The sequence below is a fragment of the Peromyscus eremicus genome, chromosome 5, assembly GCF_949786415.1.
Source record: "Peromyscus eremicus chromosome 5, PerEre_H2_v1, whole genome shotgun sequence".
Classification (NCBI taxonomy): domain Eukaryota; kingdom Metazoa; phylum Chordata; class Mammalia; order Rodentia; family Cricetidae; genus Peromyscus; species Peromyscus eremicus.
Genome location: NC_081420.1, coordinates 12,844,740 through 12,859,466, shown reverse-complemented (window position 1 = coordinate 12,859,466; position 14,727 = coordinate 12,844,740). Strand labels below are relative to the sequence as shown.

The following is a 14,727-nucleotide window of genomic DNA, read 5'->3' as shown; positions in this document are numbered from 1 at the left end:
AGGACCAAAACTATAGCAGTGTCTTCTGTCTGAAATACCAGAGATGGAAAAAGGTTGGGGGTTGGGGATATTTGCACATATAAAATGGGACAGCTATCTTTGGAAGGGGACCAAAACCTAAACATAAAATTTCATTTGTGCTTTAACGACACCTTACACAGAGAGCATGGGGGGAATTTTATACATTTTTCTGTGTGGGAGCGTGTGTTCATATAGAGAGGCCAGAAGTCCACCGAGTGTCATTCATTCCTCAGGTGACAGTCACCTTTTTTTTTTTTTGAGACAGGGTGTCTCCTTCGTCTGGTACTTGCTACGTCGGCTAGGCTGTCTGAGGTCAGCAAGTTCCAGGGACCCACCTGTCTTGCCTTTCTTAGGGCTGGGATCACAAGCATGTCACCATGTCCAGCTGTTTTACATGAGTTCTGGGGAGCAAAGTCAGGTCCTACAAACTGAGCCGTCTACAAACTGAGTCTTAAAATACTTTTAATGATACTTTACGCATGAAACTACCTCTTCTAGTGTAAAATTTTCTCCTTGAAGCATGACACTGCACCAAAATGTTCCTGAATCACTGTTTTTAGATTTGGGCTGCTCAGCCATACCCAAGGGCTCCTTCCTTCTCATTCTTAACAAGCTCGGGTTTTGTTTAAGGAGCCCAGCTAGGCAGAACAGAAGAGCTTCGTGTGGGACAGGGCATGCTTTCCAGTGACCCAATACACCCTGTGTGGCTTTGAACACTCTTTCTGTAATCAAAGGGACAGAGGAAGATCACAGGTCCACCACAAGGGTAGGTCCCAGGTCTGCCGCATGCCACCTGACCTCTGTTCAGAGAGGAGAAAGGAAACACCAGGAACTTTGCTATCCTGAGCAGGAAAGCAAAGGAGATCCACTCACCCAGGCACGAGGATGTGTCGCCACTCATCTCCTGAATCCAGCCCCTGGAAGACAACAGGCACACATGACTCTCCAGCTTGTGCACGGGGCACATACACACAGTCTCATCCGTACTCATACCTGCTAGAGCCCACTGCCTGGTGCACGGTAACACAGGCCTTGGCGGCTGGGCTCCAGGCGCAATAGGGGTCCCGTGCCAGCACGCAATCCTCACAGCTACCGTGCTTTCCACAGAAGGCCAGGGGAGCCTGGACCACGCCCGAGTTGGAGCCAGCATAGACAAACCTCCTCCCCTGTGTATGGAGACAAAGAGCAGGTGTAAGGGGGACCAAGGCACTGGCGGGGCTGCCAGCTTCTCTACCAACTCTGGGGAGGGCAGAGTGCATTCAAGTACTGCACAGAGGGCAGGGCTCCCTGGCTCAGAATAGGCCACAAGGCGTGACCACCAAGACCTAACCGACAGTGTTCTGATTAGTTTTATTGTCACCTTAACACACCTGGGAGGAGGGAACTGCAGCTGAGAAATTGCCTACATCAGATTGGCCTGTGGACATGTCTGCGGGCCATTTTCTATTTGCTAATTAATGTAGGCGGGTTCAGCCCACTCTAGGTGATGCCACCCTTGGGCGGGTAGTCCTGGGCTTTATAGGATAGTGGCTAAGTGGAAGCCAGAGCGCAAGCCAGTACTCAGTTTCCTCCATGGTCTGTGCTTCAGTTCCTGCCTCCAGTTCCTGTCCCAGCTTCCCTCAATGATGGAGCTGGAAGGGTAAGCTGAAACAAACCTTTTCCTACCCAACTTGCGTTTGGTCAGAGTCAATTATCACAGCAAGAGAAAAGCAAACGAAGATAGAAATCTTGTATGAAAACACAGGCAGGTGTACTGTGTCCCAGGAGGACGCAAACATCACCTGAGGATCCGCAGGGCCTGGGATCTGACGCCACCCTTCCATACCTGGGGCCGGACCTCGAGCTGAGTGCGTTATATTTCTGCACCAGCCTTTCTTCCGAGAAAAGGCAATTCTACACCCATTTCCCCCAACCGAAACACTCCCTCCTAGAGGGTAGAGGGTGGCTCACAAGACTCAGAAACTGAAGGAAACATAAGAAAAAGATCTAAGAGTCGCAAGTCCCCGCTTCCCCGAGGTTCTGTAAGCACTATCTAACTCTATAACTGACCTGGTGAGCACTGCTGAGCTGAGCTGCCCTACTAGCTGTGCAGGAGCTCCGTGGATGCAGCTTTTGTGAATGCCACTTAGTGGGCTGTTTGTGATGCAGCTGCCTGAGTCCCACGCTCCTGTAAATAATCCCTCATTCATACCCTGTAAGTAACTGAGCTAGACTGGTCTGTCCATGGTGCCCTACCCGGGGGGAAGAGACTTCCATTTGTGTCTTGAGAAAACTCAGAACAGTCCTCTTCAGCTGCCTCCCACTCCCAACTTGACACCCCCACTGCTCTCCTGGATTCACTGTAGATGACAGAGCACTCTAGCTAGAAGCCAAAGGGCACAGCCTTCAAATGCCAGTCCTGTCTCGTGCCAGAAAGTAGGCACCTGTGATAAGGACACGTCTTTATCATTCATCTCTGAACCCATCGTGCCAGTGTGACCACACCTATCAACACGGTACAAAGAACAGAAAGCTAGCAAATTTCACCCAGCAAGAGACACCATCATGTGCTTTCTGCTTGCCTATATTTGTGAGGAAAGAGCCACAAAAAACAGCCATGGTGCTTGAGCATAGCCACAAAGAGCTCAGTACCTGCCAGACACTGAATTCCAGGACAAGGACATGCCATGTCACTGGCTGCAGGCCACATCCAGCGGCCACGTGGTATGGGCAGAAGTCTAACACACAGGTAAGAGATTGATGGTCCCTTGGTATCTGCGGTGGGTAGCTCCCTAAAGCAGACTGAATCACGAACATGGAGCCCACAGATGTGCAGTCCATAGGGAAAGACAACACCAGGCCACAGCGTCCAGCACTGTCGCAGAGCCAGGCATCAAAAACAAGGGTGCAGGCACCTGAACCTGTCTCTCAGTGGGTCTCATCTGAGTCCTGGCAAGGAGGGATGAGCACCTTGGCCAGCAGGCATGACGCAGGGCAGGTGGCGTCTGTCAGCAGGGAGGTGCTGCTCCTGCTCTTGCTCTTCCCTGGGCCCTGTGCTGCTCAAATCCAGTCCTCAGCACTTAGGCTCACATGTCCTCAGAACAGTTACATTAATGAAAAGCTTCCAAACACACACAGAGATCACCTTATGAGGAGCATACAATGACACCCAGGATCACATGACAACATGCAGCACAGCCGAGATCCAGGGACAGCTTACATTCTCCACCTCACTGCCCTGTCCTAGCTGTAAATTGTGGTGAACACCTCTTCCCAAGGCCAGTGGACCAGGAACAGCAAGTCCCAGCCAGTGGACTAAATCCAGTACCCAGGCCATATCTACACAGTCCACCAGCTAAAGCACTTTACACCTCGTTTTATTTTTGCAGTGTGGTCTCACTCGGCTCACGTCAGCCTTGACTTTGCTATGTGGCTAAAGGCTAGCCTTGAACTCCTGATCCTCCTGCCTCTACCTCCCAAGGCCTGGGACTACAGGTGTGAAGTACCACACCCCACTCGGGGGCTCTAAAATTTATTTATTTATTTATTTTTGAGACAGGATCTCTCTACATAGCCCTGGCTGTCTTGGAGCATACTATGTATACCAGGCTGGCCTTGAATTCACAGAGATCTCCAGCGTGCTGGGATTAAAGGCGTGCACTATCATACCTGGTGGAGCTTTACATTTTTAATTGTTTGAAAATACATTTTAAACTTAGTATTTTGTGATCTATGAGAACTTTAGGCGATGCATAGCTTGGCTTCCACAGACCACTTTGGTCATCTATGTGTTTCCATGGCTTATGGGAGCCACAGTACAAAGCTCAGCACCTGGGACTGAGGCCTGCAAAGCTGCTAGAAGCACAGTACTGATGTGGGAGGAGCTCTGTAGGGCGACCTGTCACAAATCAGCCGAAGGATCATGCCCCACCAGCACAGTTTACATTCTCTCAGGCTCCAGGCACAAGGACCTATTTCCTCAGCTTAGCGACTACCCAAAAGTGCCAGCCACCTCTCTAGTGGCCTAGCATATTCAGTCCCCTTGGCTCTGCCATGCCGCCGGCTCGAGCTATAGATCCTATGGGAGAATGCTGGGGGAGTCCAAAGGCCCGCTCATCCGGCCACAGGCTGCCAAACCTTGAGAAACCATCCTAGCAAGTCCTAAGCATGGAGAAGCTACCAGCCAGACAACCACCCGGGCCTGCCCACAGACTGCATTACCTTCTTTGATGACAGCAGCAGAGTTTGGACCGGCTCAGAGTCCTGGAAGAGCTGGGTCTCCTCGACCACGTGCACCTCTTTCCCAAGGATAACAGCTTTATGCAGAGCTCCCCGGTCTGCAAGGAGGGAAATGCCAAGGAAGTCAGGCTGGTTAGTTTTAAGTGTCAACTTACTGCAACCTAGAATCACCTGGAAAGGGCCTCGGCAGAGGCATTGCCTAGATCAGTCTGGCCTGTAGCAATGTCTGTGGAGGACTGTCTTGATTGTTGACTGACATGGGCAGACCTAACCCACTGAGGATGGCACCACCCCCAGGACAGGTAGTCCTGGACTATGTAAGTGAAGAAAGCTAACTAGCTGAGCATAGGCAACCCAGCCAGCAGGCAGCATGGGTGCATTCATTTCTCTGTGCTCGTGACTATAAATGTAATGTGACCAGCTGCTGAAGTTCCCGCCTGACTTTCCTGAAATGACGGGACTATGACCTACAGTGTAAGCAAAAGAAACCCTCTGCCTTGAAGTTGCTTTCAGTCAGGGTGAAACCAGGAGACTCCAACCTTGACGACTACCACTCAGACTTCTGCATACTCAAGTCATTCCTTCAACGAGGTGCTCAGAAGAGAACACCCTTGCTTTACAAGTGGAGAGCAGCACTTGGAAAATAAAGAATTAGGAGCTCAAGTTACAAGAACCCCAGTTTTCTCATAAAGCATCACCCCTGCCCCAAGGTGGATTCCAACGACCTTCACCAACAAGGTACCATCCTGACAGCTGAGTCACGTTCACTGTAAGGCAGCTGTTACACTCCAATGACCCTCCAGGCGAGGTTAGGGGCTCAGACAGGCAGGTGACAGCAAAATGCTCAAGTCATCTGGGAAGCTCTAAGGGTGGCCCCTGGGGTGCTGCCAGCTGCCAAGCTCCAACTCTCCACCCCCATCCCAGAAGACTTGTCCTGGGAGTTGAGCCTCCCTCCTAAGGCTGATCAGGGCGGGATGGAGCCTGGCTCCTCCGAGAAGTGGGCAGGGTCTCCACTACCAATTAGGATAGACCAGGCCAGTCCCACTGGTCCCATGACAACAGGAACCACTTTGTTCCACTCCAGCCCAGGTGCAGGCCAGCACTTGCATACATAACAAGCGCCCCAGGTGCCTGCTGATAGAGAGACTCAGAATCCCAGGTGCAGCGATGTCTTAGAAATCCTCTCCTCCTGTCACAAAGAGATACCACATCTGCCCACAAATGACTAAGTGAATTTCCCAGTCTTACCAAGGAACCCACCTGTGCTGATAAACATGACGTCGTAGAAGGTCCCATCCAGGGCCTGCGTCCTGTCTACCACTATCTGGGTGTAGTTTACATCCTTTTTTATTAGCTTGGGCCTGTTGTCTATCGGGGTCACTGAGTCGTCCATCAAAGGGTGGTCTTTTACGAACTGCAGCGTTTTGTCTGGGAGATTCAAAGAGCTGGTGTAGTTGGCTGCCCGAGCCTCACTGCCGATGCACTGTGGGGCAAAAGCACCGTGGTAACGCCCACTTAGCTTCAACTGAGCACAGAAGAGAAGCCACATTAGCAGCCCTGGAAGGCCACAGTCAAACTTCTCCAAAGATGAACGGGGCTGAGGTGACCTCCCCAGGGACAGGAGCTGTGGTTTTAAAGCACAGCCACATGACATAATTGTCCTGGCATCAGTAGAGGAATTATGTGTCAATGAAAACACTTAGCAAACTTCTCAAGTTAAAAGCACTCATTTCATAGCTTTCCTACGAGAAGAAAGCATGCTAAATACTGCTTAACACACACACACACACACACACACACAAACACACAAACACACACACACTCTCACACACACAGAACCAAATTCTAAGAAGCATACAAAAGAAAAAAAGGCTGGAAAGACTTCTTTTTTTGGTCCCCATTCCCTAGCCATGTTTCACTGAACACGGCACGCATGCACACAAGAATAACCAGGGTGTCCAGGCCAGACACCCACGGAGAAGCTGGTCCTGGGGAAAGCTTCAAGAGCCAGATAAGGCACTATCTAAAAGCCACCCCCACACACCCATTCACCACATGGCGACAATGTGCAGGGAACCCTAGAATTTCCTTTACTTTTTGAATGTACTATATTTAGGAGGACAGAACATGACTCCCATTGTCTAATGGACAGGCTGCCTCAGGAGACAGCCTAGGCTTTGCTGACCAACGAGGTTTCTTTGTAGGAAATGGGAAATGGAGCTAGCCTGCCATTGTGCAATGTCAGTTTCTCCAAAGAGCCCAGGCCAGTGGGACACTCTCTCATTTGGGCAGCATGTGGTGAGAGCTATGACCCAACATGTAGAAGAGATCAGAAAAGGAACCAACTTCGCTCTTCACCCCCAGGCCCAGCAGTCACTCAGCCCAGGGCAGAGACTCCTGCTGCTATGCAACCTGCTGCAAGGAAGCTGTGGGATCTGTGTGGTCTCATGCTTGGGGCCTGAGACCCAAAGGGAAGATAAGCCCTCCCTGGAGCCCGGGACCCTGCTTACCGCTCCAGGCCGGGGAGTGGGCACTGGGCCATTGTAGCGCACCCACTTGGTATGAGATTGCTCCACCGTGGCACTCTGCATGTATTTTCCACGGGAGAAGACTGCCTCCACCGTGGCCAGGGTATAGGCACAAACTGCTGACAGACCCACATTGTTCCTGTGGAGGGGAAACCATGAGCGTCAGGAGGGCAGCAGGTCATCAGGGTGGGCAGGCCCCGACTGCTGAGGGAACTGACTCACAACTGTGGGGTGAAGACTGCGTAGAACACAGGCTCCTTGAGGTCTGGGGCCCGCAGCACGAAGACATCCTGCAGTATGTTGAAGACCAGGCCACTGTCTGGCCTGGAGCAGATCAGCCTGGCCTTTAGGAAGGAGGTCCACTTCTTTTGCAAAGTCCGAAGGCCGCCCTGGTCCCCCTGAAATGCCAGAGGCAGTGCGTAGTAGGGGCAGCACAGATGGCCAGCCACAGCAGCAGCCAATCCATACGCCCCCACCCACCAGGCCAGCCCAAGTCTGCCGCAGACAGCTACGTAAGCACAGTACTACTGCCACGTAGGCCGGGATCAGAGAGTGCGAAGAGACCGACACATTCAATGACCACCACAGCAACCACATCTGTCACCCCAAGTGTCATGCAAATGCCACTGGCTTTGGCTCCTGCAGCTTTCCGAGCTGTGACTCATGATGGAGCACATAAGAGTTAGGCAAGTGATGGGTGATCTCCTTCCTATCACAGACCCCGACCCTGCAGACCACTTCGGGGGAACATGTGAATGTACCACTGAGAGACCCTTTTACTTCCCCTCTGCCTGCCCAATTCTAGATAAAATTCTAGATTTTTTTTTTCCTTTTCAGCGAGCCAGCAACTGAGAGACAGTTATGAACTACATGACTCAGGGCTGGGGAGAAACACAATGGCTTCCTTCGTGGTCTTGTTTCCTGCAATTCCAACTACCCGTGATTAGTCACCCACTGAAAGTATTAGTGCTCGCTTTGACTCCCACCCCACCCCACCCCACCCCGCCATTTTTTTCTTTTCACGTATATGTATGTGTGGTGTGCCTCTACATGGGTGTCCATGTGTGGGTGCATTTGGAGGCCTGAGGTTGATAGCAGAAATCTTCCATCTTCCTATTTGAGACAAGGCCTCTAAATCAAACTCAGAGCTTGCTGATGAGGGGAGTCCCTCTAGCAGGCCTGCTCCAGGCTGGAATTACAGCAGGTCCACCCAGAATTTACATGGGTCCTGGAGATCAGAACTCGGGTCCTTTTGCTTTTGTGGCAAGAATTTTAAGCACTACGCCATCGTCCCAATCCTGCTTAGAGTCTTAAGAAGGAAACCATCCACACACCTCCGTCACTTTAATCACTAGTCACTGTTTGGTCCCTTACTGTGCCTCAGTTGTACATTAAGCCGCATCACAAGGGGTTTCTATCCAAAGGATAACACTGCAATTCCAGAGATAGGAATCTTGGAATGGTGGCATCCGTGCCAGCACTATGGGTGGGAACTGGGCCTGGGGGGAAGCACTCACCTTGCACACCCTGGCGACTCGTGGGATCATTAACTTGAAAACGAACTCGTACTCCACAGACACCTCCGTGAAGAAGAAGTAGACCTTGTCATCGTCACCCTCTGTACCATCTGGGCTTTTCTGGATCACATCAGCAAAGACGAAGCTAGGCTCTGTGGAGCGACATCACAGGATCATCCCTGTATACAAAGCCACCTTGCCACATGCTACCTGCCCCCCATGTGTCATGGCTGGCCAGTGCAGCCTCTGGGACTGGAGGCTTCCCTTCGAGGACATCTATAGTGTGTACACGCCCACTCATAAACTCTAGGCCTGGATGCTGTCTGCCACCCTCCTCAGCTTCAGCGAGGTACACCGGTCGTGCTACAGAGGAAGCCAGGTAGGGCTTCCCTACTGGCAGCTGGTCTGCAGAGCCAGAGAGTATCTGCTGACTTGAACAAGGGCCAAATCAGCCAATGTCAGCCACTGGAGGGATACCAGATGGAATCGTGGGGACACCCTACTCCAAGGAGGAACTGGCTGTCTCATATCTCGGACCCCAGGGTCTGACTCCAGTTCAAGGGACTTCAGAAAAGTCCAGGGTCTCATTGGCCAGCATCCCCAAGAACAGACCCACAAGCAGCCCCCCATGATCCACACCCTAAAGTCAGTCAGCACACGTTTGTCTGACAGTAACACAACATCTAAATACCACCTGGCCAGACCCCGGGGGCTCCACCTTTCACACCGTCAACTGCACCACACCCCAAATCCTATGTCCGCTTTCTCAACTTCCCATCAGAGCTTCATTTTATTAAAGACTCCCAATTTTTTTCGGGGTGGGGGGGTAGGGGTGTGACAGAGGCAAATTTAAAACAATGTTGTTAGCAGAGAGAGAGAGAGCAAGACAGCTACTCCAGTGTGGGCCTTGAGCGGTTCCAAAGAGTTTCTACTGCCTAGGATCTGACATGAGCCACAGTGCCTCACCCCCACCCCCACCCCCACCCCGCAATGGTTTGGGGACAGCCAGAGGAAACATGACACGGCACACCCATGAGGCTAGCAGTAAACACTTCTTACCATTCAGCCAGGGGATGGCATACTCTGTCCTCAGGGGACTGGAGGAAGAGTTTCGAGAGATGATGGGTTCACTGCCCAAGAAATTATACGATGTCCCAGAATAGAGCTCTCCCCCTGCAGCGGTGGAAAGGGAGTAAAGAGGAGGAATCCAATCAGCCCTTCTGCCTCATCAATTCCTTGGGGAAAGTGGCCTCCTTGACTCCTGTGATATGCATTTCTGCTTCCTACACCAACGTCTTTTCTTTTATCATAACAGCCACAGTTATCAAATTTAATTGTGTTCTTCCGGGTTAAAGGGTTATAGCTAATCACAAATGAGAGTTCCCACAGCTAAACCAGACACTCCTCGGTGTTTGACGCCTCAGAAGGCCATCCTAAGCAGAAAGCACTTTAAGTCAAAAGAGATGCTTAGATGCCCACATTGCCAGGCAGCATGGTTCAGCCTCCCCTACTTTAAATACACTCTGAACATGTACCTTAGCCTACACCTGCGCAGAAGCGCCATCTTACACGATGCCTGTTTTCTAAGACAGTACTGAATCTCTCACGAAGTTCACTGGATAGTGTACACTGATGGTGAAGCTGGACCCTCCACCTGGCCGAAAGTTCCCAAGGTGAACTGTCTGTACAACAGCGTGTGCCCGCTCGCCTCAGATGTGGAAGACCACAGCAGGAGGCACGCAGCCCCAGGAGCATCCGGTGGTGCTCAGTGACTGACAGAAGCATGTGTTGCCACAGTGAGGGCTGAGGTTCCCTCTGAAGGATGAACTCAAAGCTCTCACTGAGGGGTCTGTGCAGTGGGACGCTCACCTTCTGTGAAAGGAGCTAGTGCCAGAATGAAGGCAAGGGAGACGGGACCGAGGGAAGAGCTCAGTGAAGCAGGTGGGAACACGACATGCCACCAGAAACTCAGAGTGCAGAAGCCCCAGAGGCAGGACTCACCAACCATGACTGACGTGTAGCTGTGGGCAGGGTCAAAGGGGCATCTTCCTTTACCATCTTCACTTTTCCCCAGGAACTTGAAGGATGTCAAGTTCTGCATAGGAAGAAAAAGAAAACACCTGACCTTCGGGTGCTAAGGGCACGCCCTTGACCATCTAATGGTACAGAAGACCAGCAGTGTGCAGCAAGTGGGCCCCGACCCATGTGGGTCCTGCCCTGGGAGCAGTGCCACCAGAAGCACATCTCAAGTGCATGACAGAGCCTGGGACATGTAGGGTCACAGTCTCAGCCTCCTCTACCACACTACCCCAAAAAAATGGGCCACGCAAACCAAACCAAACCACGGAATCCTCACTCTGTTCATCCACTACCAGCAGCTCCAGGAGGATCCATTCTGACTAACGGCAAAACCAAGCTCACTCCAACAACATAGGCCATGCCAGGATCAGGCCACGCCGTGCTCTAAGCTGCCCCATACCATATAAAACAGTGGTTTCCAGGCGGTGCCTTGCCCTAAGAGACTACATTTTACAATTTTGATTCCACTTTAGGAAAAAGGATGAGTAGGCCCTGGGTGGATCTACAAATCACACCATCCACCCAAAACAAACTAATAAATGACTTATTTCTGGGATAGAAAAGGAGCCACCTGTGAACTCATCAGAGGCAGTTGAGAGTGTCGGGGCACATGCTGGCATTAAGAACACCCGGGAGAGCAGGCCCGAGAATTAACAGACTGAGGAGAAGGTGTTCCTCACCTGGCCCCAGAAAGCAGTGGACACTAACACTGTGATGGATGGCCCCACACCAAACTATCGCCTGGTACGTACCTTGGAGCTAGTCTCTACAGCTTTGCTCCCAAACACTGATTACAGCAGAGGCCATGGAGGAGTGCTGCTTACTGGCTTGCTCCTCATGACTTGCTCAGCCTGCTTTCTCATCCACCCACAGTGGTCTGCGTCCTCCCACATCAGTCACTAATAAGGGATTATCCTCGAGGCTTGCCTACGGGGCCAATCTTATGGAGGCATTTTCTTAACCGTTCCTCTTCTCAGGTAACCCTAGCTTCTGTCAAGTTGGCAAACATAAAACAAACAAGAAACAGGACACCATACAAGGAAAAAACAGATACGGCCAAACATTAATACATAATGAATCAGGATGTCCTCATACAGGGAAAAATGAGACACAATTAAACAGCAAGTGACAGACTGGGGGAAATGCCCACAAAATGATGATGAGGTATTTCTACTCTGAATATACAGGAACACATACAGTAGAGTATAACAGATGAAAAATACAGGCCAAAGTGTTAAAAGACCTCACAGGGCAACCTGCCAGAACTCCAGGAGTGTTGGGAAACTCAAAGTGGGCAGTCACTGTACACTTCGCAGACTGGAGAGGTTGCGGAGCGGTGCGTCCACCAGGGTCAGGAGCTGCCAGCCCTGCCAGAAACAGCTGGCTGGAAGCCACAGGCCAGCAAGCACACGGGACCTCATAGTGTAAGAACGGCTGAAATGACCAACGGGCCAGTTAGAACAATAAAGGTCACCCGTCAGGCTAGGAAGCGTGAGCTGGGGTGACAGTGTGGTCTACTTGATAAGACACATCTGTCATCATACCTCACAGGGATGCCTGGAGGCTACTGGGGCTACTGCCCTGCTCTAAGCTGTTGGACAGGGAAGAAAGATGGAGCACACTGCCAATCATTGTGCTTTCGTAGCTACAATGACGAAATCAGTCGTGCAGGAAAATGGCCCCATTCGTTTGTTTTTTCGAGACAGGGTTTCTGGGTAGCCCCGGCTGTCCTGGAACTCTGTGTAGTCCAGGCTGGCTTCAAACTCAGAGATTCTCCTGCCGAGTGCTGGAATTAAAGGCATGTGCCACTACCACCCAGACAGATGTCCCCATTTTTAAGAAATGCTTGCAAAAAGGCCTCTGTGAATCACGGGTCACACTTTATCAAGTGTACACAAGCTCACACAATTACAAATACATACATATATACACATGTACAAAAGGACACATAACACAGTATGGTCCAGATGCACAAATGTACCACAGGGATGGACTCTGCTGTAGGTGTGAGTTTTTTTCTTTCCTTTTTTTTTTAATTTATTAATTAATTAAAAGTTTCAGTTTCCTAGTCTAGTTTTAAACCAAGCATCCTATCCCCTTACCTCGTGCCCAGGTACTGCTTTAGAATATAAACAGTAGTCCTGATGCTTCCAACTAGACCAATCAGGGTTTTCAGGAGGTACAAACGTGAAAATGTCTTTACTACACCCCTCTTCTTTCCCTCCTTCCTCTTCTGTTTGCTCTCCTTCTTTTCTACTTAAGATGTCTATCTCTGAGGACCAAGGGACTTTACATCCCAGAAGAGCCACCACATGCATATATACCACACATACAGAACGAACACACACACACACACACACACACACACACACACACACACACACACACACGGTACACAGCCGGGTGAACCTGTACAGTGGCCCTCTCCCAGGACAGCTGTACAAGTATTGAGTGTCTTAATTCTCTCATGATGTTTATTTTTCTTTTGAGAGAATCTTTTGAGCTTTATCTTGTAACCCAGGCTGACCTCATACTCAGGAGCCTCCCAAAAGTGCAGGGGATTTCTGGTTTGCTCAACACACCTAGCTGCCTAAGTGAATTTCTAATGAGTCTAATGAGTCTGTGTTTTGTCTGGTTATATCTCCGACTCTGTGTGTGTGTGTGTGTGTGTGTGTGTGTGTGTGTGTGTGTGTGTGTGTGCACATGCATGTGTTCCATATGTACGGTGGACAAGTACGTGGTGGATGTTGGTATATGTGTGGTGCTGGGGATCAAGACCCAATAGCTCTTGCATGCTAGCACGCCTAGCCTCTAACTGAACTATACTGGGAACAGGTTTTACGTTTCAGCTAATTGAGGGTTTAGGTGAATGAAGCTTTTCATTTGGAGTCTTCCCCCATCGTGGTTCCTGTCATCTGCAGCCAACTGCCACAGAGCGATGAACTAAGTCTCCTGCCTCCTCGCCTTGCCCTACCCTGCCCGGTGTCACTCACCCACGTTCAGCAGAGCCACACAGTACATGCTACCCCTCGCCATGGTCATCAGATACACGACAGAAGGTTTGGTAAGAGCCAAGGTTTTAGCATCCAGTGGAGACTTTGGATCTACGCCCAGCGGGGAAGAGAGGAAAACCATATAGTATGTTTCATATTTGCTATGGATTATTTGTGAAATTTCTCCCGTGGGCTCCTGGGTTTGTTTCCAGGTGGTGTGATCCGGGGCAGGTTGTGGAAATGAGACCTGCCAGAGGAAGTGGGTTTCTGGGGTGCCAGCCCTACTTCTTGTCCCAGCCTTCTGTTTTGATGAGATGCCTTCGATACTCTTGAAGTGTGAGCCACAGTAATCTCTTCGTCCTGTAAGTTGCTTTTCATGAAGTATTTGGTCACAGCAAGGGCAAAAGTACGTGACTTGTAATATACATTGTATTTGTAAGGGACGCTGCTCTGGAAGCAGGGCTGCACCTCCCCCACTTCAGACCCACGCATATTGTTCACAAAGCGTCCTCCAAAGGCCTCTTGTCCGGGGATGGACTGCCCCCTAACTCTGACAGGGAGGAGAGAACATCGAAGAACCTAAGAGTAAGTACATTATGCCCTTGAGAGCAGCCAGAAGGTGAACCATTTGCAAAAGAGGTTACTATTATTTATCTCACGATATAAAAGTGCCTACAGTGTGTGTGTGTGTGTGTGTGTGTGTGTGTGTGTGTGTGTGTGTGTAGCCAAAAGCTCAGCCATGGGAAGCTCAGCCATGGAGAGGTGGCTCCAGCTGATGACCTCAGTTTCCTCATCTAATGATGAGGCAAGTTCCTGATCTGATGATGTTTTCTCTCTGTGGCTATTTGTTCTTTTATTCAGAAGCCTCGCCCAAGTGGACACTCTGCTGTGACCAGGACTCTTGTCTATTGGGAACTCTAAGAGGCTAGCTGCCTTAACAAGACCCCTTTGATTCCTGCTAGGCATCTGGAGCACCCAATTTGATGTTTTGATATCTATCTCTTGGTAATATTCTTTTACATTGTCTTGCCGTGTACGTAATAAATTCACTCATCCAAAACTGAAAGGATGGCTACTGTGGATTATCCTCTGGAACACTAATCAGGAGGAACGGGACTGGGGGCTGCTGGGGCCGCAGGAAGTTTGACTATAGTTCTCAGTCCATGTGGCTTGCAGAAAGAACGGGAGAGTCTGGCCGGAACTCTAATCACTGGCCAGGCTGGTATGTGAACACTGATAAAAGGGATGTGTGGTGGCCTTACCAGGTGGTCACAGGTGGGCTGGAACGCATTGGTCCCACACACATAGAGGGAGGTGATGCTGAGTGGCTGCAGCACTCGGATGTAGTTGAGGCACTCCGTCTGCAAGGGA

At 50.6% G+C, this 14,727-nt stretch overlaps 1 protein-coding gene across 2 annotated transcripts in view; it reads right to left on the bottom strand.

The window, feature by feature from the left end:
• Positions 1-14,727, bottom strand: part of Sema4d (semaphorin 4D) — a 91,270-nt gene that overhangs the window by 2,761 nt on the left and 73,782 nt on the right. For both annotated transcript variants that reach the window (XM_059262942.1, XM_059262943.1), the window contains 10 exons: positions 14,619-14,717; positions 10,286-10,379; positions 9,344-9,457; positions 8,285-8,436; positions 6,990-7,165; positions 6,750-6,906; positions 5,500-5,722; positions 4,222-4,337; positions 1,015-1,187; positions 895-938 (listed from right to left, as the gene is read on the bottom strand). In XM_059262942.1, the coding sequence (XP_059118925.1) occupies positions 895-938; positions 1,015-1,187; positions 4,222-4,337; positions 5,500-5,722; positions 6,750-6,906; positions 6,990-7,165; positions 8,285-8,436; positions 9,344-9,457; positions 10,286-10,379; positions 14,619-14,717 (1,348 nt within the window). The remainder of the gene's footprint in view (positions 1-894; positions 939-1,014; positions 1,188-4,221; positions 4,338-5,499; positions 5,723-6,749; positions 6,907-6,989; positions 7,166-8,284; positions 8,437-9,343; positions 9,458-10,285; positions 10,380-14,618; positions 14,718-14,727) is intronic.